Genomic DNA, 27,103 nt, shown 5'->3' with positions numbered 1-27,103 from the left:
GAGTATAACTCCTTTGCTTGAAAAAATAAATAAATACAACAAATACCCTACAATCTAACACCACTTTATTTATAATAATAAAAACAATACCATACTTTGTCACATGCGCCGAATACAACAGTGAAATGCTTACTTTACAAGCCCTTAACCAACAACACAGTTAAGGAAAATAAGTGTCAAGTAAAAAAAATTTTTTTACCTAACAAATAATGTAACTCATCTGATGTCAAGTCTCGAGACACCCAAATACCTCTCTGCAGCTACCACCACAACCTCTATTTTCTGCGACTTACGGATCCTTGCAGTACAGTTGATAACCATTGCCATAAATCCCAAAAATCCAATCTTACTGAAACATATCACTTGTTGGTTTATCCCTACTCACACCACTCCTCTCAGGATCCCTCCATCTTGACCCATCTTACTCTATTTTCTTCACTGCCTCAGCATATGACTTCTGCACTACTCTAACCCGGGAAACCTCAGCCTGCCTCTCTCGCACAGGACAGTTCTGATCCCCAGCCCCATGGCCACCCCTACAATTAACACATACCACTACTTTGTTTCATGCCCTTCTGCACACTTCTCACACCTAGGAACCTCCCTCCTACACACTGCTGCCACATGCCCTTAAGTTTGACACCTGAAACAATGTAATGTATTTGGCACAAAAGCTACAGGATAGGATATATATCCTAACATCACTTTGTCGGGCAAAGACTCATCATCAAAACTCAAAAGAACAGACAATGACTCCGGTTTTTCCACTCACGCCACCCTGTCTGCGTCACAACAAACAACAAGCATCACAAACACCGGGAATCTTCTCGTTCAGTTAGTCAGCTTTCCCATTTACCGCTTCCCCAGTAATCACTCCTTTCAATGGCACCCTTTTCTTGAGAGCAAAACAATTCACATTTCTTGCCCACATTCATTTAACACAGAGCACCTGCTCCCTCTAACCAGCAGAAACAAACAATTATCACAAGACCACTTCTGGTTACCCTCACCGATTCCACAGCACCCAACTCTGTTGTCACCCACCCTGAAACCACAAATGGATCAGCAAAAAAGCAAGGGTCTACTTTTTCCAAAACTTCACTCCTACTGTCACAGACTCATCTTGATCCTGACCCTCTGTACAAGCCCCGGGCTCCAAGAACTACACCACACCTCTAAATGAATGGTGCCTGAATGGCTGCCGTTTACGGTCTCATAACCAATTGTACTATTGTGTCTGTTTTTTCGTGTTATTTGTAACTGATTTTGTACATAATGTTTCTGCCACCGTCTCATATGACCGAAAAGAGCTTCTAGATATCAAGACACCGACTACTCACCCCATAATGGAAGAAAATGTTTTCTTTAACGAGTTGGACGCAAAGGATTTACTTCAGATGCCCGACAAGGCCCTCATCCCCGTCATTCGCAGGAGAAAGAGACGGAGACATATCGGGGACATAGGTCTGGGTCCCTTGTAAGGATCCGACGGCGAGTGGGTAATATGCCTTTACAATCGGTCCTATTAGCCAACATACAATAATTGTATAATAAAATAGACGAACTACGAGCATGTATATCCTACCAACGGGACATTAAAAACTGTAATATCTTATGTTTCACCGAGTCGTGGCTGAACAACTAAATTAATAACATACAGCTGGCGGTTTTTACGCTTTTTTGGCAGGATAGAACAGCTGCCTCCGTAAGACAATGGGTGGCAACAAGGGGTGGCAGTCTGTAGACAACACTATTTACCAAGAGAGTTTTCATCTATATTCTTCGTAGCTGGCTATTTACCACCACAAACCAATGCTGGCACTAGGACCGCAATTAATGAGCTGTATACAGCCATAAGCAAGCAGGAAAAGGCTCATCCAGAGGCGGTGCTCCTAGTGCCCGGGGACTTTAATACAGGGAAACTTAAATCCCTTTTACCTCATTTCTATCAGCACATTAAATGTGGAAAAATAAAACTCTAGACCACCTTTACTCCACACACAGAGAAGCGTACAAAGCCCTCCATTTGGCAAATCTGACCATTATTCTATCCTCCTGATTCCTACTTACAAGCAAAAACTAAAAGCAGGAAACACCAGTGACTTGGTCAATAAAAGAGTGGTCAGATGAAGCAGATGCTAAGCTACAGGACTGTTTTGCTAGCATAGTTTGGAATATGTTCTGGGATTCTTCCGAGGGCATTGAGGAGTACACCCCATCAGTCACTGGCTTGATCAATAAGTGCATTGATGACGTCATCCCCACAGTGACAGTACTTACATACAGCGACCAGAAGCCATGGATTACAGGCAACATTTGCACTGAGCTAAAGAGTAGAGCTGCCTCTTTCAAGGAGCAGGAAGCTTATAAGAAATTCCGCTATGCTCTCCAAAGAACCATCAAACAGGCAAAGCGTAAATACAGAACTAATATTGAATCATACTACACCGGCTACAATGCTCGTCAGATGTGGCAGAGCTTGCAAACTGTTACAGACTACAAAGGGAAGTACAGCCGCAAGCTGCCCAGTGACACAAGCTAAATTACTTCTATGCTCGCTTCGAGGCAAGTAACACTGAAACATGCATGAGAGCATCAGCTATTTCGGACGACTGTGTGATCAAGGTCTCCGTAGCCAATGTGAGTAAGACCTTTAAACAGGTCAACATTCACAAGGCCGCAGGGCTAGACGGATTACCAGGACGTGTACTCCAAGCATGCGCTGACCAACTGGCAAGTGTCTTCACTGACATTTTCAACCTGTCCCTGACTGAGTCTGTAATATAATCATGTTTCAAGCAGACCACCATAGTCCCTATGCCCAAGAACACTAAGAAAACCTGCCTAAATAACTACCGACCCGTAGCACTCATGGCTGTAGCCATGTATAGCCAAGTGCTTTGAAAGGCCGGTCTTGGCTCACATCAACATCAACACCATTATCCCAGAAACCCTAGACCCACTCCAATTTGCATACCGCCCCAACAGATCCACAGATGATGCAATCTCTATTGCACCCCACACTGCCACCTGGACAAAAGGAACACCTATGTGAGAATGCTGTTCATTGACTACAGCTTAGCGTTCAACACCAGTGCCCTCAAAGCTCATCATTAAGCTAAGGACCTTGGGACTAAACAGCACCTTCTGCAACTGGATCCTGGACTTCCTGACAGTCCGCCCCCAGGTGGTAAGGGTAGGTAACAAAACATCCTCCACGCTGATCCTCAACATGGGGGCCCCTCAGTGGTGCGTGCTCAGTCCCCTCCTGTACTCCCTGTTCACTCATGACTGCATGGCCAGGCATGACTCCAACCCCACCGTGGTAGGCCTGATCACCGACAACAATGAGACAGCCTATAGGAAGGAGGTCAGAGACCTGGCCGTGAGGTGCCAGGACAACATCTCCCTCAACGTGATCAAGACTACAGGAAAAGGAAGACAGAGCACGCCCCCATTCTCATCAACGGGGCTGTAGTGGAGCAGGTTGAAAGCTTCAAGTTCCTTGGTGTCCACATCACCAACAAACTATCATGGTCCAAACACACCAAGACAGTCGTGAAGAGGGCACAACAAACCCTATTCCCCCCCTCAGGAGACTAAAAAGATTTGGCATGGGTCCTCAGATCCTCAAAAAGTTCTACAGCTGCACCATCAAGAGCATCCTGACTAGTTGCATCACTGCCTGGTATGGCAACTGCTCGGCCTCTGACTGCAAGGCACTACAGAGGGTAGTGCGTACGGCCCAGTACATCACCGGGCCAAGCTTCCTGCCATCCAGGACCTCTATACCAGGCGGTGTCAGAGAAAGGCCCTAAAAAATGTCAAAGACTCCAGCCACCCTAGTCATAGACTGTTCACTCTGCTACCGCACGGAAAGCAGCACCGGAGTGCCAAGTCTAGGTCCAAAATGCTTCTTAACAGCTTCTACCCCAAAACCATAAGACTCCTGAACAGCTAATCAAATGGCTTACCAGACTATTTGCATTGCCCCCTCCCTCTTTTACACTGCTGCTACTCTCTGTTTATTATCTATGCAGTCACTTTAACTGTACCTACATTTACATATTACCTCAATTACCTTGACTAACCGGTGCTCCCGCACATTGACAATGTACCAGTACCCCCTGTATATAGCCTCAATACTGTTATTTTACTGCTGCTCTTTAATTATTAGTTACTTTTATTTTTTCCTCATCTATTTTTTCCTTAACACTTTATTTTTTACTGCATTGTTGGTTAAGGGCTTGTAAGTAAGCATTTCACTGTAATGTTGTATTTGGCGCATGTGACAAATACAATTTGATTTGACCTCCAATACATCGCCCTCATTCACTTCCAATTCCTTTCCTGTCTTCAACTCACTCTGCTTACACTTTCTACCATTCTTCTTTAACAAACCCTCTCCCCTTTTCCCATCATTTTTAACCAACTCAAGCTCACCCTCTTCCTCCCTCTCTCTCTCTTAGACCTCCTCTGCCTCTCTTTTTCCCTCCATTCCTCCTCCGTATTCCAAGTATACGTTTCCTTACAGAGGGTAGACTGACTGCATCACTTCTTTTCATAAGAAACATTGTGTTGAAATTCCCAAATGGTTTGCATAGTGAATTTACACACAGCTCTGACACACACACTTATCCCACCAGACATGCCACCAGGGGTATTTTCATAGTCCCCAAATCCAGAACAAATTCAAGAAAATGTACAGTATTATATAGAGCTCTTACTGCATGGAACTTACTTCCATCTCATATTGCTCAAATAAACAGCAAACCTGGTTTCAAAAATATAGATAAAGCAATACCTCTCCCCTATTTGACCTAGATAGTTTGTATGTATGCATTGATAGGTGGGCTACATGTGCCTTTTTTTTAATGTATGTAGTTCTGTCCTTGAGCTGTTCTTGTCTAATGATGTTCTGTATTATGTCATTCTGTATTGTTTCATGTTTTGTGTGGACCTCAGGAAGAGTAGCTACTGCTTTTACAACAGCTAATGGGGATCCTAATAAAATGCCAATAATACTTCACTTCTCCTGACATACATCTTGTTCTTGCCTTGTCAAGGGATGCCGTTTAACCGGCTGTCACAATCTCCTAAATTGAATTTTATTTGCAGCTCTCGTACTTGAGTTTTCATAGGATAATATTATTTCAGTCAATCATTAAATCACATGTTATGTTCTCTTGTTAGAATGTTTTTTTTTGTCCTCAGAATGTTGGATCATCGTCAGTGACGGAAGGAGCCATGGTAGTCTATTATTAGCCTATTCAAGTTGTCCAAATGTTCAGTGCTGGCTAAAAATACACCAGATTTTCCAGTCTCCAACCAAAGTTGGCTTTATTACATTGCTTACATAGTTGTTTTTTTATGCAGGTTAGTTCTAATAGTCCTATTGCAGGGAGAGATTGAGATGTTCACTGACTCAAATCCCACAAAATAAAAACTCCAAAGTTACAGTATGTTGGATATATTGTATGAAACCCCAGAGGCCGCATTAGAATGATCTCAGATACAAGGGAGGCAGACGCCGACCTAGCACAGATACTGTCAGATCAATCCCGTGTCTGTATAAGATCCACCTCTGATTCAGATAAATTAAGAGTCTAACCAAGTCCAGATACAGGCTAGTGCTCCTCTCCCTCACTTAGATTATCATGGATATGAGTCTGTGCCACCTCATTCCCAAGGGGAATCCAACCCAGTCCTGTTACAGCCAGAACAGCCAGTCCCAGCCACAGACCTTAAATTGAAGACTGAGACCGATCTCTCTTCTCCGGCTATATCATACCCAGCGTTTTACTTTGGACCAGAACCAGGTGCAGTGACTCTGCAGTCTGACTCACAGGACAGAGTCCTTGAAGGCTCCCACTTGCGACACCTTCAACCTCAGCCTGTCCCAAACCTCTCACCCATATACATCCTCAGCAGCCTCCATCCATATCTAATGGCCTTCCACAGATAATCTGTCACTCAACCCTTATCCCAAGCTGCCCACTTCTGGATATAGCTCTGCACCAGGACAAAAAAAAAATGATTTCAAAGTTTAAAGCTAGAATCCTAAGCGGCTCTATCCATTTTTGGGCTTGCAAATTAATTATATTTAGCCATTGATTTTTGAAGAGTATAACTTATAAATGGCTCATGAGCTTAGTTCAACTGTCGTACCCGATCAGAACCTAAAAATATTGTTTTACTCCAATGTCTGTAAACAATGTAAATGTAAACAAACAATGTACAGCCTCAAAACATGGTTCAAACTATAATGTTGATATCATGGATGGTAAGACCTTGCATCCATTGCTCTGTCTATGATTTTGAGTGGTTACATTTCTCCAGGCCCATCCCTCAGCTTTTTACCAAAACCGAGACGGGATGTCCGCTTTGTTATTGTTTCATTAAGGAGTCCAGCTTTAACAAAACCTTACAACTCTATGCACAAGGACACATTTTAAACAACTCCCACTGAACATTTTACAAAAACGCATTTACTGGAAGAACTGTTCAGATACAAAGTATGGTAACAGAAATTCTGTAAATTCTCTCAGTTTATGTGATTATGTTTTCCAAACACTTCAATATTTGCTCTGAATTCAAATATGTCTGCATTAAGAATTGGGTTTTTATCTTTGTCATGACACCTCGACTTTGAAAACATCTATTTTGGTTGTTGAACGACAGTAAGTGAGGTGGATTTACATCCGGTAACAGAATTACGGTAACCGAATTACATTATGGGTCCCTGATCTGTACCATAGAAAAATTCATTATTATTGGATATGAATGCCATTCTCTTCATGTATCCTAAATGGGTACCCAAAAGTACAAATATTCTATATCTGCCTTTAAACATCACAGCCTACTTTAAAGATATATGGTGCGTAGAAATCCGCAGAGGGTGGCCAGCAGAGATAGGTGGGATTGGCTGAGGGAAGCTGAGGGTTGCGATGTGGAATTGGAGACAAGTGGGGGTGGAGTTGCCGGGCGGGGGATATAATGACAGTCAAAGATAAAAGTACAAAAATAATGCCAAAATAAAACAAAAAGTATGTTTGAATGACACCGAGGGGCAACGTTGTTACAGCTAATACCTGTTTGCATGAGGCTGATGCATGTACACATGCATATACACACACACTCATTCAAACGCCCAACCGTGCACATTCACGGACACACACACACATGTAAATAGTGCCATACATGTACTGAAACGTATTCAGTTGGCCTTGCTGTTATGATTTTTGTTGTCCTAGATGTCTTTTGTATTGTTGTTTTCTGTTTTCCTTTGGTCCATTTTGTTGGTTGTTGGGGAAGGTGGGGGAGCTTGGGCCGGTGGCTGATGGGGACCCTAACCAGCGACCTGTTTTTGACCTTGTGGGAGATCTGTCGACTGCCGTTGAGCAGGGCGTTGACACTGGTTGCTCCTGCGGGTTGCTCTGGATGGGAGTCTGTTAGATTACTGAATGTAATGTAAAATGTTGAGCGGCTTCACTGCAAGTAGATTGTACGTTTTAAAACTCAATAATAAGAAATAAAATATGCTCCTTTGCATATTTGGCTATTATTCTTATGAGCTACACACCCAAACAAGACCACATTTGGTTGGTCTTGGCCAGACCAAATCTGAACCAATCATAGACATCTATGTTTCACAAGTCTGGACAGTACAGCAAGGTAAAGTTCAGTAGAGTACAGTAAAGTAGATACAGTACATTATACTGTACTCTAGTGTAGTGTGCTACTGTACTTAACTCAACTGTACAGTACTGAACTATGGTCAACTTTTCTTTACTGTTCTCTACTTTACTGTGCTGTCCAAACTTCTGAAACACAGACGTCTATGATTGGTTCAGATTTGGTCCGGCCAGGGCGAATTGACCAAATGTCAACTACTTTTCAATGTCTAAGGACATCCCGTGTCAGTTGGTCGGTGCTCAGTGGGTGAGGATGCTTGTTACAGTAAATGGAAAGAGGGTAAGTGTTAGGTGTCATGGTAGTTGTCTGTAAAAGCCGTGAGAGGTGCCATTAACTGGAGAGAGAGTGAGAGGAAGGGGTTGTCCAGACTGTTTTTACACTCTTGCTTTCACCCCCAGACGACAGAAAGAGAAAGAAAACAGTTATGAGCTGAACATAACAGTATGCTAGTAGAAGGGAGGACAGACAGTAGCAGGTGTCTGACCCAACTGTGGTTTGTGACTACTATGATTTCCCATTGTAGCCATTTCAATTGCAGTAATTTGATTTGGAAAGAGAATTACACATTTTAAATCACTTAATTCATAAACTCAGCAAAAAAAGAAATGGCCCTTTTTCAGGACCCTGTCTTTCAAAGATAATTTGTAAAAATCCAAATAACTTCACAGATCTTCGTTGTAAAGGGTTTTAACACTGTTTCCTATGCTTGTTCAATGAACCATAAACAATTAATGAACATGCACTTGTGGAACGGTCCTTAAGACACTAACAGCATACATACTGTCGAAGGAATGAGCATTTCACCGAGGCCTGTACTCTGGAGCAGGATCGATTTGGAGGTGGAGGGTCCATCATGGTCTGGGGCGGTGTGTCTCAGCATCATCGAACTGAGCTTGTTATCATTACAGGCAATCTCAACACTGTGCGTTACAGGGAAGACATCCTCCTCCCTCATGTGGTACCCTTCCTGTAGGCTCATCCTGACATGACCCTCCAGCATGACAATGACACCAGCCATACTGCTCGTTCTGTGCGTGATTTCCTGCAAGACAGGAATGTCAGTGTTCTGCCATGGCCAGCGAAGAGCCCAGATCTCAATTCCATTGAACACGTCCGGGCCCTGTTGGATCGGAGGGTGAGGGCTAGGGTCATTCCCCCCAGAAATGTCTGGGAACTTGCCTTGGTGGAAGAGTGGGGTAACATCTCACAACAAGAACTGGCAAATCTGGTGCAGTCCATGAGGAGGAGATGCACTGCAGTACTTAATGCAGCTGGTGGCCACACCAGATACTGACTGCTACTTTTGATTTTGACCCCCCCTTTGTTCAAGGACACATTATTCTATTTCTGTTAGTCACATGTCTGTGGAACTTGTTCAGTTTATGTCTCAGTTGTTGAATCTTATGTTCATACAAATATTTACACAAGCGAAGTTGACTGAAAATAAACGCAGTTGACAGTGAATGGACATTTATTTTTTTGCTGAGTTTACAACTAATTGGTAGGTCTACCTTTACTTGTTACTTCTATGAACTTTCATTATCCTCCCTCCTCATGAGGAAGATACGTTTGTGGGGTTTTGGTAACAGAATTACAAGGCACAAGGCAAATCATTTCTCCAAAACTAAATATAAGTGTAGATATTTTTTGGCAGGGGTTATTACTTAAACAATATTGTTTTGCTGTATTTCTAATACCTTTTAAGACTTTTTCTGGTAAATGTTGTCAAAGACCCATATTTCCATCTGTTTGACAAGAAATCAAAGCCTATAAATCAAATTTGAATATGCCTTCATTTCTCAAAATTAGTCTCTTAGCTTTCATTTGTAATCCAATTTGACACACTCCTATGATCATCACGTTTGTGCTCATGGGTCCTAACAGTGATGTTATTAGTGGTTAAAAAAAGTAATGTCTGCATCACAAATGGCACCCTATTTCCGAATCCCCATATTCTGCACTACATTTGAATTGAGGCCCATAGGGCTCAGGTCAAAAGTAGTGTACTATATGAGGAATATCTGTGAAAGTGAGAATGGGACGAACGGGTAAATGAATTGCAGTAATTCGATTTGGTAACAGAATTACGAAATTTAATCACTTAATAATTCATAAACAAACTTGATATCAGTAACAACACAAGGTCTACCTTTATTGATGTTCAGTTTATGGTTGCGTTTTTAGTCACAAGCATACTATGTGGCCGGGAACAGGGCGTCATTTGCAATGTGCCGTGTGTGTGTTCAACCCTAGATTCTTGAAGTTTGAGGTGACAGGTGACAGCAGGGATATAACATTCAAAATAGGGAGTAAAGGAAAAAGGGGGGGGGGGGGGGGGGGGGGGGGGGGAGTAGCTAGTTATAGGAGAAGAGGTGGAGAAAGTGATAGCAACCAAATACACGACGGAACAGAAAAGAAACAGTCAAAAGGAGGAGAGACAAGCAACGAAAAGAAGAAAACAAACTGAAGAGAAACAGACATACAGTGAGGAAGAGAAAGTACGAGTCCAAGGCGACTACTGTTCCTAATAGTAACACGGATAAACTGAAGGAGATACTGAAAGAGCCTCAACAAGGACAAAGAAAACAGACGGCGAAACAACGAGTCGAGGCAAAAGCCAAGTCCCATGATGAGAGAAGAGGAAAAGCAAAGCTGCAGAGAATAGGGGAAAGGAATTGACGAAAACAGCAATAATTGCCAAAAAAAAGAGAAAGGGGATGAAGCAGAGGACAGAAAACGCTACTTCTATGACAAGTCAGAGAAAGAAGAGTAACGGTTTAGAGAACTAACTTTGTGGCTGTGGTAACCGTTGTGCTTGTTGTTCACATGCGTATCTGCCCTCTCATTGGCTGGAATGGTCCCACCTGATCTTGCCACATCCTGGCAGCCTTCCATTGTTAGAGCGGCCACTTGAGTATCTGGTCACGAAGACTGCAGCTGTTTCTGATGAATACACAATGCCATGCTAGTGGGTGGTGACATTCAAATAAAATCCAGCCCTGAAACTAAATGTAGGTTTAAAATAATTATTACGTCATATCATAGGACGACACCGCATTCACACACATTTTCAAAAAGTGGGTAGTTCGGGTTTGTCACTTCTAGCCGAAATATATCATACTTGACTAAAACAACGACTTTTAAAGACTTAAATTGTTGTGCAACACAATATGTAAACTGCCCAGTAAACTGTGGCCATTGTCTTTCAGCTCGAAAAAGTGGATTTCTACAGGTGGATGTATAATACAATAAAAAAAAAATCTTGAGAATTGTCATTTACATTTGGTTTATATATTTTGTTCTTTAAACAATACAAATTATTCACATACCACATCTCTTTCAAGCAGTACAAAATACAAGAACTCTTAATTTTATTAAAACATCACATTTATAAATAACTATTGTGATACTATTTTCACAGCATCTTGACGAACAAACTCGGAACTGCGTGAAATAATCATAGCTAGCTATGTACATTGTAAACAATATATAACTAATCTGAGACTCACACAAACTAGTCATGACATATATTCCATTTAACATCTATGGGGCTTACTGTAGATACTGTAGAGCTGCTTTGTGCAGGTTTTCTCCATTTCTCAAAACAGTGTAAGCCTCATTGAAATATAATTCCTAGAAGGGGATTCGCCATCAAAGTCATCATTGGGTGTCATTGGAGACATAGCCAGCAACAGACTAGCCTTCAGAGTACATAAATATAATTTCTAGAAGGGACATAGCCCTTCAGATCACAGTAATTAGACTGCCCAGTCAGGAATTCAATTACTATGCTTCAGAGTTCCTTCACTTAGTCATCCTTCTTGTGGGGTAGAGCCGAGCTGTTATCAGCGGTTTTATGAAACAACGCCGATCTGTTGTCGTTAGGCAATCCTTCATTATTGTTCCCAACCTTCCCATTGAACAGAGGAGTAGATGGTGTTGTAGACTCAGCCCCCTCAGATGTGAGGTACTCACTGATCAGCTTCTGATAGGTGGGATGGGTGGTCAGCACTCTGAACAGCTCCTCTGTAGAGATACAACAATGTAGCATTAGGGTTGTTGACAAAGATGTGGATCTCTCAACTTGTCTTTCCTTCAGTCCTCGCTACCTATCTCCTTGGCGCCTCAACTGTATTGGAGAAGGTCCACGGTCCCTCCCGTCAGACCTTCTCTAATGGGTTTTGAGAAGGAGGCAAGGGGAGAGGATGCGGGGGAAATCGAGGAAAGATTAATTGAGAAAGAGCCAGTAGTTAGGGGCAGTCGGACAATCGCTCTTCTTTGAAACAGCTTGTGTCACATGATCACAGACTTGGTTTCTGCTCAACAGCCACAAAAAGTGTAATAATAAACCACTAATAATCAAGGTAAGTTGGAATGGGGTGAAAGTAGCCGAGGGTTGAATTTAAAAACCCATGATCTATAATGGTTATGACTGAAAACACTTCATATAATGTATACCGGATGTGTTTAAGTACCATCTGTCCAGATGTAATCAAATAGCATACATACATACATATACATATATATATACATATATATATATATATATATATATATATATATATATATATATATATATATATATACATACATATACATATATATATATATATATACATATATATACATATATATACATATATATATATATATATATATATATATATATATATATATATATATATATATACATACATACATACATACATACATACATATATATATATATATATATATGTATATACACACACAAACACACACACACAATGGGGCAAAAAAGTATTTAGTCAGCCACCAATTGTGCAAGTTCTCCCACTTAAAAAGAAAAGATGAGAGGCCTGTAATTTTCATCATAGGTCCACTTCAACTATGACAGACAAAATGAGGGAAAAAAAATCTAGAAAATCACATTGTAGGACTTTTAATGAATTTATTTGCAAATTATGGTGGAAAATAAGTATTTGGTCACCTACAAACAAGCAAGATTTCTGGCTCTCACAGACCTGTACCTTCTTCTTTAAGAGGCTCCTCTGTCCTCCACTCATTACCTGTATTAATGGCACCTGTTTGAACTTGTTATCAGTATAAAAGACACCTGTCCACAACCTCAAACAGTCACACTCCAAACTCCACTACGGCCAAGACCAAAGAGCTGTCAAAGGACACCAGAAACAAAATTGTAGACCTGCACCAGGCTGGGAAGACTGAATCTGCAATAGGTAAGCAGCTTGGTTTGAAGAAATCAACTGTGGGAGAAATTATTAGGAAATGGAAGACATAAGACCACTGATAAATCTCCCTCGATCTGGGGCTCCACGCAAGATCTCACCCCGTGGGGTCAAAATGATCACAAGAACGGTGAGCAAAAATCCCAGAACCACACGGGGGGACCTAGTGAATGACCTGCAGAGAGCTGGGACCAAAGTAACAAAGCCTAACATCAGTAACACACTACGCCGCCAGGGACTCAAATCCTGCAGTGCCAGACGTGTCCCCCTGCTTAAGCCAGTACATGTCCAGGCCCGTCTGAAGTTTGCTAGAGAGCATTTGGATGATCCAGAAGAAGATTGGGAGAATGTCATATGGTCAGATGAAACCAAAATATAACTTTCTGGTAAAAACTCAACTCGTCGTGTTTGGAGGACAAAGAATGCTGAGTTGCATCCAAAGAACACCATACCTACAGTGAAGCATGGGGGTGGAAACATCATGCTTTGGGGCTGTTTTTCTGCAAAGGGACCAGGACGACTGATCCGTGTAAAGAAAATAATGAATGGGGCCATGTATCGTGAGATTTTGAGTGAAAACCTCCTTCCATCAGCAAGGGCATTGAAGATGAAACGTGGCTGGGTCTTTCAGCATGACAATGATCCCAAACACACCGCCCGGGCAACGAAGGAGTGGCTTCGTAAGAAGCATTTCAAGTGTGTGTGGCCTAGCCAGTCTCCAGATCTCAACCCCATAGAAAATCTTTGGAGAGAGTTGAAAGTCCGTGTTGCCCAGCAACAGCCCCAAAACATCACTGCTCTAGAGGAGATCTGAATGGAGGAATGGGCCAAAATACCAGCAACAGTGTGTGAAAACCTTGAAGACTTACAGAAAACGTTTGACCTCTGTCATTGCCAACAAAGGGTATATAACAAAGTATTGAGAAACTTTTGTTATTGACCAAATACTTATTTTCCACCATAACTTGCAAATAAATTCATTAAAAATCCTACAATGTGATTTTCTAGATTTTTTCTCTCTCATTTTGTCTGTCATAGTTGAAGTGTACCTATGATGAAAATTACAGGCCTCTCTCATCTTTTTAAGTGGGAGAACTTGCACAATTGGTGGTTGACTAAATACTTTTTTGCCCCACTGTACAGTGTAAAAAAAAATACCATGTAAATAATGTGTAGAATATACATGTAACAAAAACATTTTTTGGTCCTCAGAAAGAGGGGTCGTGGTGGATGGGTCCTCCAAAAATTAAAGATATGTTTATTTGATTAATCAAGTTGTTCATTCATTTAAATGTAAATTCTGTTAATATAGATTGGTGTCTTGCGTTCAGTGGGCACGCCTCTCCGGGACAGTTCTGAGTACAGCTCCTCTGTGTGGTATTGAGGACTCCCCACTAGCGCCCCCATCAGGTCAGACACATCCACCGCTGTCAGACTGCCACTACCCTCTCTGTCATACAGCTGCAGACACACACAGAGCAGATATTTCTAACCCAATATAAACTATACCGTTTATGTAAGTATATAAAGTTAATATACAGTTTCAAATATTCCATTTAGAAAATACAGTTCATACATACATACATTTACAGTGCATTCAAAAAGTATTCAGACCCCTGTATTTAATCCATTTCAGAATAAGGCTGTAAAGTAACAAAATGCAGAAAAAGTGAAGGGGTCTGAATATTTTCCGAATGCACTGTACAAATACAGTACATACAAACACATGTAAAATATACTGTATATGTACAGATTATAGGTTAAAGCGCCCTCTTAATACTGTATATACAGCCTGGGTTTGTTCCTCTGTTCTTAACCTGGGTGCCAGTCTGTTTCTGCTCTCTTGCCAACTCCTGCTCGCTTGCCAAACATGCTGGAGTTGACAAGCGCACAAACAGATCTGGGACCCAGGCTACGTACACACACTTTATAGGTTGAAATGCATAACTTCCTACCAGGTTTAACATGTACTCTAAACATTAACACAGGGGTTATGAATCCATTCTACACGTACACACAAACACTGGGAGAGGTACTTACAGTGAAGGCGATGTGAAGGAGAGACTTGAAGTCCATAAAGCTGGAGACAGCTGCAACACTTAGATAGATCTGTCTGAGATCCACCTTGTCATCCTGCAATGCACACAGACCACGTTTACATGCACACCAATAATATATATATATATATATATATTACTTGGGATATTCAAGTATTCTGTTTTTGAGTTGACGCATAAAAAACATCAAATCCTGTTCACAATAACCCCGAAAAGCTGGTATCCCGGTTATGTGAAACCAGGATAAGATGCCTGGAATATGCTGATCTTAGACGGAATAGTGTGGCACGCTCTCCGTAGTCAATGAGTAAGACCATTAAACAGGTCAACGTTCACAAGGCCGCAGGGCCAGACGGATTACCAGGACGTGTACTCCGAGCATGCGCTGACCAACTGGCAAGTGTCTTCACTGACATTTTTAACCTGTTCCTGACTGAGTCTGTAACACCAACATGTTTCAAACTGACCACCATAGACCCTGTGTCCAAGAACATGAAGGTAACTTGCCTAAATAACTACAGACCCGTAGAACTCACATCTGTAGCTATGAAGTGCTTTAAAAGGCTGGTGTGGCTCACATCAACACCACTATCCTAGAAAACCTAGACCACTCCAATTTGCATACTGCCCCATTAACATCGACGGGGCTGTAGTGGAGCGGGTCGAGAGTTTCAAGTTCCTTGGTGTCCACATCACCAACGAACTATCATAGTCAAAACCTCCCAAGACAGTCGTGAAGAGGGCACGACAAAACCTTTTCCCCCTCAGGAGACTGAAAATATTTGGCATGGGTCCCCAGATCCTCAAAAGGTTCTGTAGCTGCACCATTGAGAGCATCCTGACCGATTGCATCACCACCTGGTACGGCAACTGCTCGGCATCTGACCGTAAGGCACGACAGAGGGTAGTGCGAACGGCCCAATACATCACTTGGCCCAAGCTTCCTGCCATCCAGGACCTATATAATAGGCGGTGTCAGAGGAAAGCACATAAAATTGTCAGACACTCCAGTGACCCTGTTTTCTCTGCTACCGCACAGCAAGCGGTACCGGAGCGCCAAGTCTAGGACCAAAAGGCACCTCAACAGCTTCTACCCCGAAGCCATAAGACTGCAGAACAATTCATAAAACCGCCACCGGACAATTTACAGACAACCCCCCCCCCATTCCTTTTGTACACTGCTGCTACTCGCTGTTCATTATCTATGCATAATCACAACACCCCCACCTACATGTACAGATTACCTCAACTAACCTGTACCCCCGCACACTGACTCGGTACCGGTGCCCCCTGTACAAAAGCCTCGTTATTGTGTTACTTTTTACTTTAGTCTACTTGGTAAATATGTTCTTCTTCGTGAACTGCACTGTTGGTTCAGGGTTTGTAAGTAAGCATTTTACGGTAAAGTCTACACTTGTTGTATTCGGCGCATGTGACAACTAAAGTTTGATTTGATACTTTCCTAATGCACTGTACTCTTATATTAACTAATATGAAAGTCAATTAGGAATATTCTGGATATTCACAGATTCCATGGACACTCGTGAACAGGATATAAAAAGGTACATGTAAACAACTTATCCCGAATTAGACCTTAAGCGGAATATGAGTTACTAGCCGGAATACTGTGCGCATGCAAACGTTGTCACTGTTACACAAACAACAGAGAAACAAAGTACACACAACACCAATAAATACTCAAATGTACTGCACACACGCTTGACGCTGGTGGACAATTTGACCTCAGGAGGACTTTACCTTTGAGTAGAGACCACAGATCTTAGCAGCAGTCTGTCTGTCAGTCAGTCCCATAAGAGGGACCAGCTCATCCACAACAGCCCTCCAACCCTGTTCGGACTGACAACGGTCAATCATCTGAGTTAGTGCCGCCTCAACCTCTGACTCTCTGAGACTGAGGATGGAGAGGGAGAGATGGAAGGAGAGAAACAAATTGAAGGGGAGAGAAATGAGAAAGGGAGGTTTCTAGATGACAATTTAAGAAGTACTGCACACAAGAAGGAGAGCACCTGCGTAGTTAGGATCAAACACAAAGCCATAGATAAATAGCCTACATATACAGTGCAATCTGAAAAAGTATTCAGACAACTAGACTTTTTCCACATTTTGTTACGTGACAGTCTTACTGTAAAACTGATTAAATTGTTTTCTCATCAAATCTACAGTTGAAGTCGGAAGTTTACATACACCTTAGCCAAATACATTTAAACTCAGTTTTTCACAATTCCTGACATTTAATCCTAGTAAAACTGTCTTAGGTCAGTTGGGATCAACACTTTATTTTAAGAACGTGAAATGTCAGAAAAATAGTAGAGAGAATGATTTATTTCAGCTTTATTTCTTTAATCAAATTCCCAGTGGGTCAGAAGTTTACATACACTCAATTACTATTTGGTAGCATTGCCTTTAAATTATTTAACTTGGGTCAAACATTTTGGGAAGCCTTCCACAATAAGTTGGGTGAATTTTGGCCCATTCCTCCTGACAGAGCTGGTGTAACTGAGTCAGGTTTGTAGGCCTCCTTGCTCCCACACGCTTTTTCAATTCTGCGCACACATTTTCTAAAGGATTGAGGTCAGGGCTTGTAATAGCCACTCCAATACCTTGACTTTGTTCTCCGTAATATATTTTGCCACGACTTTGGAAGTATGCTTGGGGTCATTGTCCATTTGGAAGACCCATTTGCAACCAAGCTTTAACTTCTTGATTGATGTCTTGAGTTGTTGCTTCAATATATCCATATACATATGCCATCTATTTTGTGAAGTGCACCAGTCCCTCCTGCAGCAAAGCACCCCCACAACATGATGCTGCCACCCCCGCGCTTCACGGTTGGGATGGTGTTCTTCAGCTTGCAAGCCTCCCCCCTTTTCCTCCAAACATAACCATGGTCATTATGGCCGAACAGTTCTATTTCGGTTTCATCAGACCAGAGGACATTTCTCCAAAAAGTATGATCTTTGCCCCCATGTGCCGTTGCAAACCGTAGTCTGGCTTTTTTTTTTTTTAATGGTGTTTTGGAGCAGTGGCTTCTTCCTTGCTGAGTGGCCTTTCAGGTTATGTCGATATAGGACTCGTTTTTACTGTGGATATAGATACTTTTGTACCTGTTTCCTCCAGCATCTTCACAAGGTCCTTTGCTGTTGTTCTGGGATTGATTTGCACTTTTCGCACCAAAGTACGTTCATCTCTAGGAGACAGAACACGTCTCCTTCCTGAGCGGTATGACGGCTGCGTGGTCCCACGATGTTTAGACTTGCATACTATTGTTTGTACAGATGAACTTGGTACCTTCAGGCATTTGGAAATGGCTCCCAAGGATGAACTAGACTTGTGGAGGTCAACAAAAGTTTTTCCTGAGGTCGTAGCAGATTTCTTATGATTTCCCCATTATGTCAAGCAAAGAGGCACTGAGTTTGAAGGTATGCCTTGAAATACATCCACAGGTACACCTCTAATTGACTCAAATTATTAGCCTATCAGAAGCTTCTAAAGCCACAACATCATTTTTTTGAATTTTCCAAGCTGTTTAAAGGCACAGTCAACTTAGTGTATGTACACTTCTGACCCACTGGAATTGTGATACAGTGAGTTATAAGTGAAATAATCTGTCTGTAAACAATTGTTGGAAAAAATACTTGTGTCATGCACAAAGTAGATGTCCTAACAAGAAATTTGTGGAGTGGTTGAAAAACGAGTTAATGACTCCAACCCAAGCGTATGTAAACTTCAGACGTCAACTGTACACACAGCACCTCATAATGACAAAGTTAAAAACAGGTTTTTAGAAATGTTTGCAAATTTCATAAAAAATAAAAAAAAATCAGAAATATTAAATTTACATAAATATTCAGACTCTTCACTACTTTGTTGAAGCACCTTTGGCAGCGATTACAGCCTCAAGTCTTCTTGGGTATGACGCTACAAGCTTGGCACACCTTTCTCTGCAGATCTTCTCAAGCTCTGTCAGGTTGGATGGGGAGCGTTGCTGCACAGCTATTTTTCAGGTCTCTCCAGAGATGTTCAATCAGGTTCAAGTCCGGGCTCTGGCTGGGCCACTCAAGGACATTTAGAGACTTGTCCCGAAGCCACTCCTACGATGTCTTGGCTGTGTGCTTAGAATCGTTGTCCTGGTGGAAGGTGAACCATCTCTGAACTTTGCTCTGTTCATCTTTCCCTCGATCCTGACTAGTCTCCCAGTCCCTGCCACTGAGAAAAATTCCCACAGCATGATGCTGCCACCACCATGCTTCACCGTAGAAATGCTTGGCATTCAGGCCACAGATTTTAATCTTGGTTTCATCAGACCAGAGAATCTTGTTTCTCATGGTCCTAGGTGCCTTTTGGCAAACTCCAAGCAGGCTGTCATGTGCATTTTACTGAGGAGTGGCTTCCGTCTGGCCTAATTGGTGGAGTCCTGCAGAGATCGTTGTACTTCTGGATGGTTCTCCCATCTCCACAGACGAACTCTGGAGCTGTGTCAGAGTGACCATCAGGTTCTTTGTCACCTCCCTGACCAAGGCCCTTCTCCCCCGATTGCTCAGTTTGGCCGGGCAGCCAGCTCTAGGAAGAGTCTTGGTGGCTCCAAACTTCTTCCATTTAAGAATGATGGAGGCCACTGTTCTTAGGCACCTTCAATGCTGCACAAATGTTTTGGTACCCTTCCCCAGATCTGTGCCTCGACACAATCCTGTCGCAGAGCTCTACGGACAATTTCATTGACCTCATGGCTTGGTTTTTGCTCTGACATGCACTATCAACTGTGGGACCTTTTATAGACAGGTGTGTGCCTTTCCAAATCATGTCCAATGAATTGAATTTACCACAGGTGCACTCCAAGCAGGCTGTTGTAGAAACATCTCAGGATGCACCTGAGCTCAATTTCAAGTCTCATAGCAAAGGGTCTGAATAGTTATGCAAATAAGGTATCTGTTTTTTAAAATGTGTAATACATTTGCAAAAAAAATATAAACCTGTATTCACTTTGTCATTACGGGGTATTGTGTTTTGATTAAAGAGGGAAAAAAAGATTTAATACATTTTAGAATAAAGTTGTAAAGTAACAAAAATGTGGAAAATACTTTCCAAATGCTCTGTATACAGGCAACTTGCAAAATTGGGGTACACTGTATTTTGAAAGCAAGTGCTTCTACACAGGTGTGGTTCCTGAGTTAATTAAGCAATTAACATCCCATCATGCTTAGGGACATGTATAAAAATGCTGGGCAGGCCATTATTTTGGCTACCATGGCTATGCCCCATCCACAGAGCACAAGAAGTCACTGATAGGTTTGATGAGCATGAAAACGATGCAGTCTCAGTCGCCAGATGTCAACCCAATTAAACACGTATGAGAGATTCTGGAGTGGTGCCTGAGACAGGGTTTTCCACCATCATTAACAAAACACCAAATTATGAAATTTCTCATGGAAGAATGGTGTCGCAGACACTTGTAGAATCTATGTGAAGTTTAATTGAAGCTGTTCTGACTCACGGTGGCCTAACGCCCTTTACGTTGGCAGATACTTGTATGTATATATTGTCATGGATTCAGTTCCTAGATTCTAAAGTAGCCATTTCTATAGAAGCTTTGCAGGCACGTTTCCAACGTGCTTGCATTAATGACTTGAGAGTCGATAGATATGTATTACTCCCAATGTACGGGTTGTCACAGTGAAATACATATTTTTGTAAATATAAAAATGTGATAGGGCATTTGTAAACTGTTTTTCTGTAGCATCTTCCAAGGCCCGTCACACCTGTTCCAACTCAACACTAACAGCATCTCCCCATAATCCCTTTGTTCTACTCCTACAGGTAAGCCACACAGGTGACCACCAGGTGTAACTAACAAAATAGGAAGTTCCCATATACATACGTTTTCATACATTCTATACACAGTAACAAACAAGTTCTACACATGTCCTTCTCTAATACAAAATGGTTATTGTTATATGACTCTGCATACGCAATTGATGACTCCACACAGACACATAAACCACAGGTGACTGGTGGCACTTTAAATTGGGGAGGGCTGGCTCATAGTAATGGCTGGAACCGAGTGTACTTAACGGTATAAAAACAAATCAAACATAGATTGATACCAATTCATTTACTCCATTCCAGATATTATTATGAGCCGTCATCCCATCACCATCCTCCTGTGACACACACGTCTCTTACCCGTCTTTGTGCAGCAGTGAGAGGGTTTCTCTGGCTGGGGGTTCTAGGGGGAGGGAGAGCCCCCCTAGCATTCTGGTAGGAACACGCCCCTCCATCACATGGTCTGTAGCTGGGATACCCAGAGTCCTGAAACACATAGGATATGATACTGTTAGACCACACAGACACCTCTCATTCACATAAGCAGTGCCTACTACTTAAAACTGCATATTGTTTACTAATCGTACTACATATTTGGTGAAAACGCCCGCAGTAAGCAACAAATATCAGCATACTAGGCTGATCCTACTGAGAATGCATCATCTAATGCGCAATTCTACTAGATGAAAAGTGTAAATGAGCATAACATCCTGGCATTTAAACCATACTCATTATTTTCTTCTCAAAAAGCCTTTAAAAATGCATATACAGGTATTCGTACACAGTCATTAGCTGGGATACACAGAGCCCTGACAAGCTCAAAGAGGTCAACTCAGTACTGTTAGAATAACACGCATACCGCAACAACAAAACACACACCTCAAGAAGACTGAGCCCAAAGATGAGATAGACATACATTACAGGCAGAAATTCTGTGTAAACTTACTTGGCCATGAGTTTCTGGACATTGTCTGCATACAGGTTAGGGTCATCCTTCTCTTCCTGAGAGGGGGTGTATACTGGCAGATACTGTAACCAAATCAGAGTACAGGACATTAATACAGGTACTGTAGCCAATAAGAGAACATTACATTTATAGTTTATAGTGACAGGTAATACAGGCAATCAGAACAGGATATTAATACTGACAGGTAATATCGCTAATAAGAGAAGAGGACATTTACACCGACAGCCAATCTGAAAACAGAACACGATCATACCTCAACAGTAACGTTAGTGTAGAGCTGAGAGCAGGTGTGCCACAGTGTCTCAATCCTGGAGGGAACAACACCCATCAGTGAAATAACATTTAGAAAAAGCTTATTTCCGATATTATAGATAATGAAGTTGAATGATTATCATATTCCAAAGAAAAATTAATTTAGATGATGCCTTACCAGGTTGTGCCCTTGTGGGTCCAGCGCACAGTATCCTAGAAAAATAAGCCAGTTTTCTTTTAAACTCACACGTGCAGACAGTACGTCACCTGATTATGTTCAGAACATTGCATAGCCTACAGGTCACTCAGTTCAAAACACACCCTGTACAGACATGCTGTTGCACCATTGGAGTTCCAACATGGAAAGATTAACAAGAGTGCCCTCCACTTATATTGGCACCCTCGGTAAATATGAGCAAAACATCTTTGCTATTTATCCTCTTGGTCTTTCATTACAAATATTCACAAAAATCAAACCTTTAATTGAAGTAAAATTATAGAAAAAAAATAAAATGTGAAATAAATGACAAATATTTTTCTCTGAAACGTGTGACACAACTATGGGCACCCCTAAAAATTCTTATGAGTAAAATCTAACTGAAGTATATACCCATTCATATTTTACATTTAAGTTCACCTGAGTGATTAGGAACACTTAAGTGGAAAGCCATGACTTTACTGTTTCAGTTGGGGTATAAATATGAGGTGAAACACAGGCCAGGTTCCCATAGTCATCCATAACTATGGGAAAGACCAGAGAATACAGTAATGATGTGTGACAAAGGGTTGTTGAGCTGCACAAACCAGGAAATGGCTAGAAGATAAAAGCTCAACGGTTGAAAATGCCCATTTCTACCATCAGGGCAATGTCCTCTTTCAGGCCGATTGTTAACGTGTTTGAGGAGGATTGTTCGAGTGGCCAAAAAATCTCCAAGGATCACAGCTGGAGAATTGCAGACGTTAGTTGGGTCTTGGGTCAGAAAATCTCCAAAACTACGTTCACAAGTTGTTTGGGAGAGTTGCCATAAAGAAAAGGCCTTTGCTGTCAAACAACAAACTCAAGCACCTACATCTTGCCAAACATTACTGGAACTTTCATTGGGACTGGGTTCTATGGTCAGATGTCAAAATAGAGCATTTTGGAAACAAACACCAGAGGTGGGTTTGGCGTAGACAGAAAGATGCCCACGCAAAAAAGTACCTCATCCCCACTGTGAAGTATGGTGGTGGATCTTTGATGTTGTGGGGCTGTTTTTCTTCCAAAGGCCCTGGACAACTTGTTAGGATACATGGTATCATGGACTCCATCAAGTACCAGCAGATATTAAATCAAAACATAACTGCCTCTGCTAGGAAGCTTAAACTGGGGCGGGGTTGGATCTTCCAGCAGGGCAGTGATCCAAAGCACACCTCAAAATCAACACAAAAATGCTTCAATGACCACAGAAACAAGGCTTTGCCATGGCCATCCCAGTCCCCTGACCTAGGGGTGCCAATAATTGTGGCATACATATATTTGAGAACCAACATATATTTGTTTTATGATAAGAATATATTTTTTCTTTCAATTATTTTTACTTGAATTAAAGGTTTGATTTTTGTGAATATAAAGATGTTTTTCCTTCTTCCCCACAGCCAGTTTTGCTCATATTTACCAAGGGTGCCAACATTAGTGGAGGGCACCGCATCTATGATTAGAAAGCAAACAACATGCTATTTTCCCACGACCAGAACACTGTAGTCCTTAATAGGAAGGGTGTTCTCAGGCCCAATTCCAATCCATCGGCAAGTCAACTACTCTGTCTGGAGCTGGTCTAGTGGTAGTGCGGTCATCCCAGACCATATATGCTCCCAGAGGCAGCGGTTCATTCCACCACTCACTTTCTATTTCCCCTCTCTACTCACCAGTTTGTTGGGGTAGTGCAGCAGGACTGGTTGGACTGGGACTCCAGCCAGGAAGGCACCTTGAAGGGAGAGAGAGAACAGTAAACCAGTCAGCTCACACCTTTCCTTCTCCCCTCCCTACATAACACAACATGCCATCCATTTCTTTAGGTTCGGCATAAGTGACAGTTTGTTGATTTAAGCCAATATATTCTTTGTGTGCTCACCAATACCAGGTTCATATGCTATTAGAAATTATATGAACTATTGGAATAGAAGCAAAAGTGCAAACACCGCCAATCTGGCACCCTAGGCAGGCTAAAGCAAAGGCTAAAAGCATTTGAAAGATGTCAAATAGTATTTGAGCCAAGGTCTGGTTCTCACCACGTTTAAACTTGATGAGAATGGTGCCGTTCGTAGTGGTGCCTTCTGGGAACATCAGCATCTGAGAGAGGGAGAGAAAGACCGTGATTGATGAATAGAGACAATGACAGAGATGGGGAGTGAGAGAGCAAGGGAGTTCGTATAGCCAGTCCATCAGTAAGGTTCATTAGGAGGAGAAAGAGGGAGAGAGAGAGAAAAAGATGGAGGGAGGGATAGAGATTGAGACAGTGATTGATATATACTGAGAGAAAGAAGGCGTTAAACCAGTTCTATAACAGTCGTCCATTCATCAGTAACGTTAATTGTTCTATAGTTACATCATTCTAACGTGCCAGTTAACTCAGAGTCGTCGCGCTACATGGCACAAGACTGATGCAGTGAGGTTACATGTGTGTAACTGGTTGGATGTGAGCCCACGTCGCCTATGTGATAACCCAATATCTCAACCACTGGAAATCCTTGAACAATTGGGTTTACATGTCTCGGACAAGGCTACTCCGTTACACCTGTTACCTCCATTGGCCAAATAGGACCTTTGAACACTGCTTACCTGTGGCCAGTAGCCGTTGGAGGTGAGCCTCTCTATGATCTGCGCAATAGCTTGTTTCCTGGACTCTGGATTCTTCCTATTTACCATCACTGACTGGTTAAACTCCAGGAGGGCTAAAAGGAGAAAAAAAGGAACCATACACAAGGCTGTTATTATGTGACATAACCATAATAACGTGATCATTATATTAGTTAGGACACAAAAGCCACTGAAGGCCTATGCTACTGAAGAGATAGGAAAGGGAATACGAAGGGAAAAAGGTAAGAGAGAAAGAAAGCGGAAAGGTCGGGAAAAGATAGCAGGAGTACAAAAACAAGAAAAGTCATGAGGCAATAGTTTGTTTTAGGAGTTTGTCAACATTTCTCAATACTCCCTGTTCTCCAATCCCTCCCCCATCTCGCCTTCCTTTCCCAACCTCCCCCCCCCCCCCCCCTCTCATTCTCCATCTCACCCCAACATAGTAGAATGAAGTTGCCCCCAGTGCGGTATTTTATCCCCAGTGATTAAGGTTACCATTTGAGGACAGTAATCAGATACTAGATCTGTGTCTTTTAAGGGCAACTTTGATCCAGAGTCACTCCAAGTATCCCGCATAACACTCACCCCCTATTACAGGCAGGCTCTGGTTCTCCAATCTGGACACCACCTTAGCCAACTGTGTGTGTGTGTGTGTGTGTGTGTGCACGCGCATGTGTCCCACTCCCAGTTACCCCCACACTCACCCCCTATAACAGGGATTTTTTGGTTTTCCGATCGGGACACCACTGTAGCTAACTGGGTTTCCGGCAGTACCAACATGTCCAGGAAGCTACTGTGAGGCGCCACTGCCAGCACAGGAGCCTCCTTACGTCCTGCCCTACGTCCTTTAACCCGGACCCAGAACCCCAGGAAGAAAAACGCTGCCCGGCTCAGGAACCGGATGATGGAATGTAGCAGCCACCAACGCCACCCCGCCACTACTGGCCGGGAGCGTTCCTCCTCTGACAAGCCGGCCAAACGCAGCCGGGCAATAGGCCACATCATCAGAAAGCAGAGGGCGACCAGGAAGATTCGTATGGGGAAGAGGATGGTGCCCAACACAATGCCCTGTGGATTGGAGGGACATGTTAATATATGGAGAATAGTAAGTTAAATAGGGTAGGTAGCCTGCAATGTATAACATTCATTACACACACAGATGCACACATTCTGGCACAGGCTACAATGTATCATATTGTATCACAGTTCCTAGACAAGCTGCTACATGCTACAATGAATCCAGAATATAGATGCGTGCACGGTTGATAATCAACAATAGGTACATGCATGCAGACACACAAACCATCCAAATGTGTCCTCTTTTCAACTCAAACTCTTACCACATTTCCTCAAGCATAATAAGACAACTCACCCGTATTCTCTGTGCCCTGGTCAGTTTCAGTTTGTGTATAAATGGGTGAGGGTAATCGGATGTTGCTTGGCGACTGTCCCGCCTCTCCATGGCGACTAGGCAAGCCTTGACAGACTCAATATCTGTAAAAAGTAGGTCAGACCCAACCAGATTTCAAACTAACCCTTTGAGGTTTGATGTGCGAGGTATTCACTGAATGGCGATGAATATCCCGGTGCGTCGACAGTTTAATTCCGCCGCAACTATTTGGCGTTGCGTAAAAAGTTGTGATATAAAAGTTATAAAAGTGCCTCTCAAAATGTTACGTTATCAAGATGCAGAGAGCCAAAACCAGTCCGAGGGATAGGGGGAGTGCGACAGTTGGTTGGATAAAAAGAAACAAAGAAACAAGTTCAAAAGTGAAAACGATCCAAGTGAAATCGAAGATGTGAATCCGAATTTAAAAATTCGTTGATTTATTGTACTCTAATACAAGGAATTTAATACGAAATGTGCGCTCGTGTCAATGCATATGGCGTAAAAAATAAGAACAACAACTCGCATTGGTGATCTTCTTCGGTGGGGTTTTAGGGCGGACTATATCCTGAAAAGTTATATTACCGCCCACTTTTTCTTCTCCTTCCTCCTGAAAATAAAATATTCCATTGTGGGAAAGGAGGGGGGGAGAAAATAATATATAAATAACTCGAAACCCGTCCCACTCCTTCAATCACAATCCAATCATGTAAAGTGGTGGGCCGTAGCAAGCTATTTGCTTTCGTTTTCGAGATGATCGATCTGTCGAGGGAGGAGCTATTTATTCTGAAAACATTTCCGTTTGTTGGCAATGTCAAATCTCGGAAATGTTTTCAAAAT

The 27,103-nt window shown here is 42.2% G+C and overlaps 1 protein-coding gene across 1 annotated transcript; it reads right to left on the bottom strand.

The window, feature by feature from the left end:
- Positions 1-10,964: 10,964 nt before the first annotated feature.
- LOC110500395 (lysophospholipid acyltransferase LPCAT4) lies at positions 10,965-26,790 on the bottom strand. The gene is made up of 13 exons (XM_021577746.2): positions 26,249-26,790; positions 25,581-25,944; positions 24,859-24,971; positions 24,309-24,369; positions 23,946-24,004; positions 22,219-22,253; positions 22,042-22,096; positions 21,768-21,850; positions 21,182-21,307; positions 16,739-16,892; positions 14,964-15,056; positions 14,249-14,384; positions 10,965-11,721 (listed from the first exon to the last, which is right to left on the bottom strand). Exons 1-13 carry the CDS (start codon positions 26,336-26,338, stop codon positions 11,504-11,506), a joined length of 1,587 nt encoding a protein of 528 aa, XP_021433421.1. The 5' UTR covers positions 26,339-26,790; the 3' UTR covers positions 10,965-11,503.
- Positions 26,791-27,103: the final 313 nt, after the last annotated feature.

Source organism: Oncorhynchus mykiss, chromosome 21, assembly GCF_013265735.2.
Source record: "Oncorhynchus mykiss isolate Arlee chromosome 21, USDA_OmykA_1.1, whole genome shotgun sequence".
In the NCBI taxonomy this organism is placed as follows: domain Eukaryota; kingdom Metazoa; phylum Chordata; class Actinopteri; order Salmoniformes; family Salmonidae; genus Oncorhynchus; species Oncorhynchus mykiss.
Note: the sequence above shows the minus strand (reverse complement) of the source record. Positions and strands in the feature narration are given on the sequence as shown.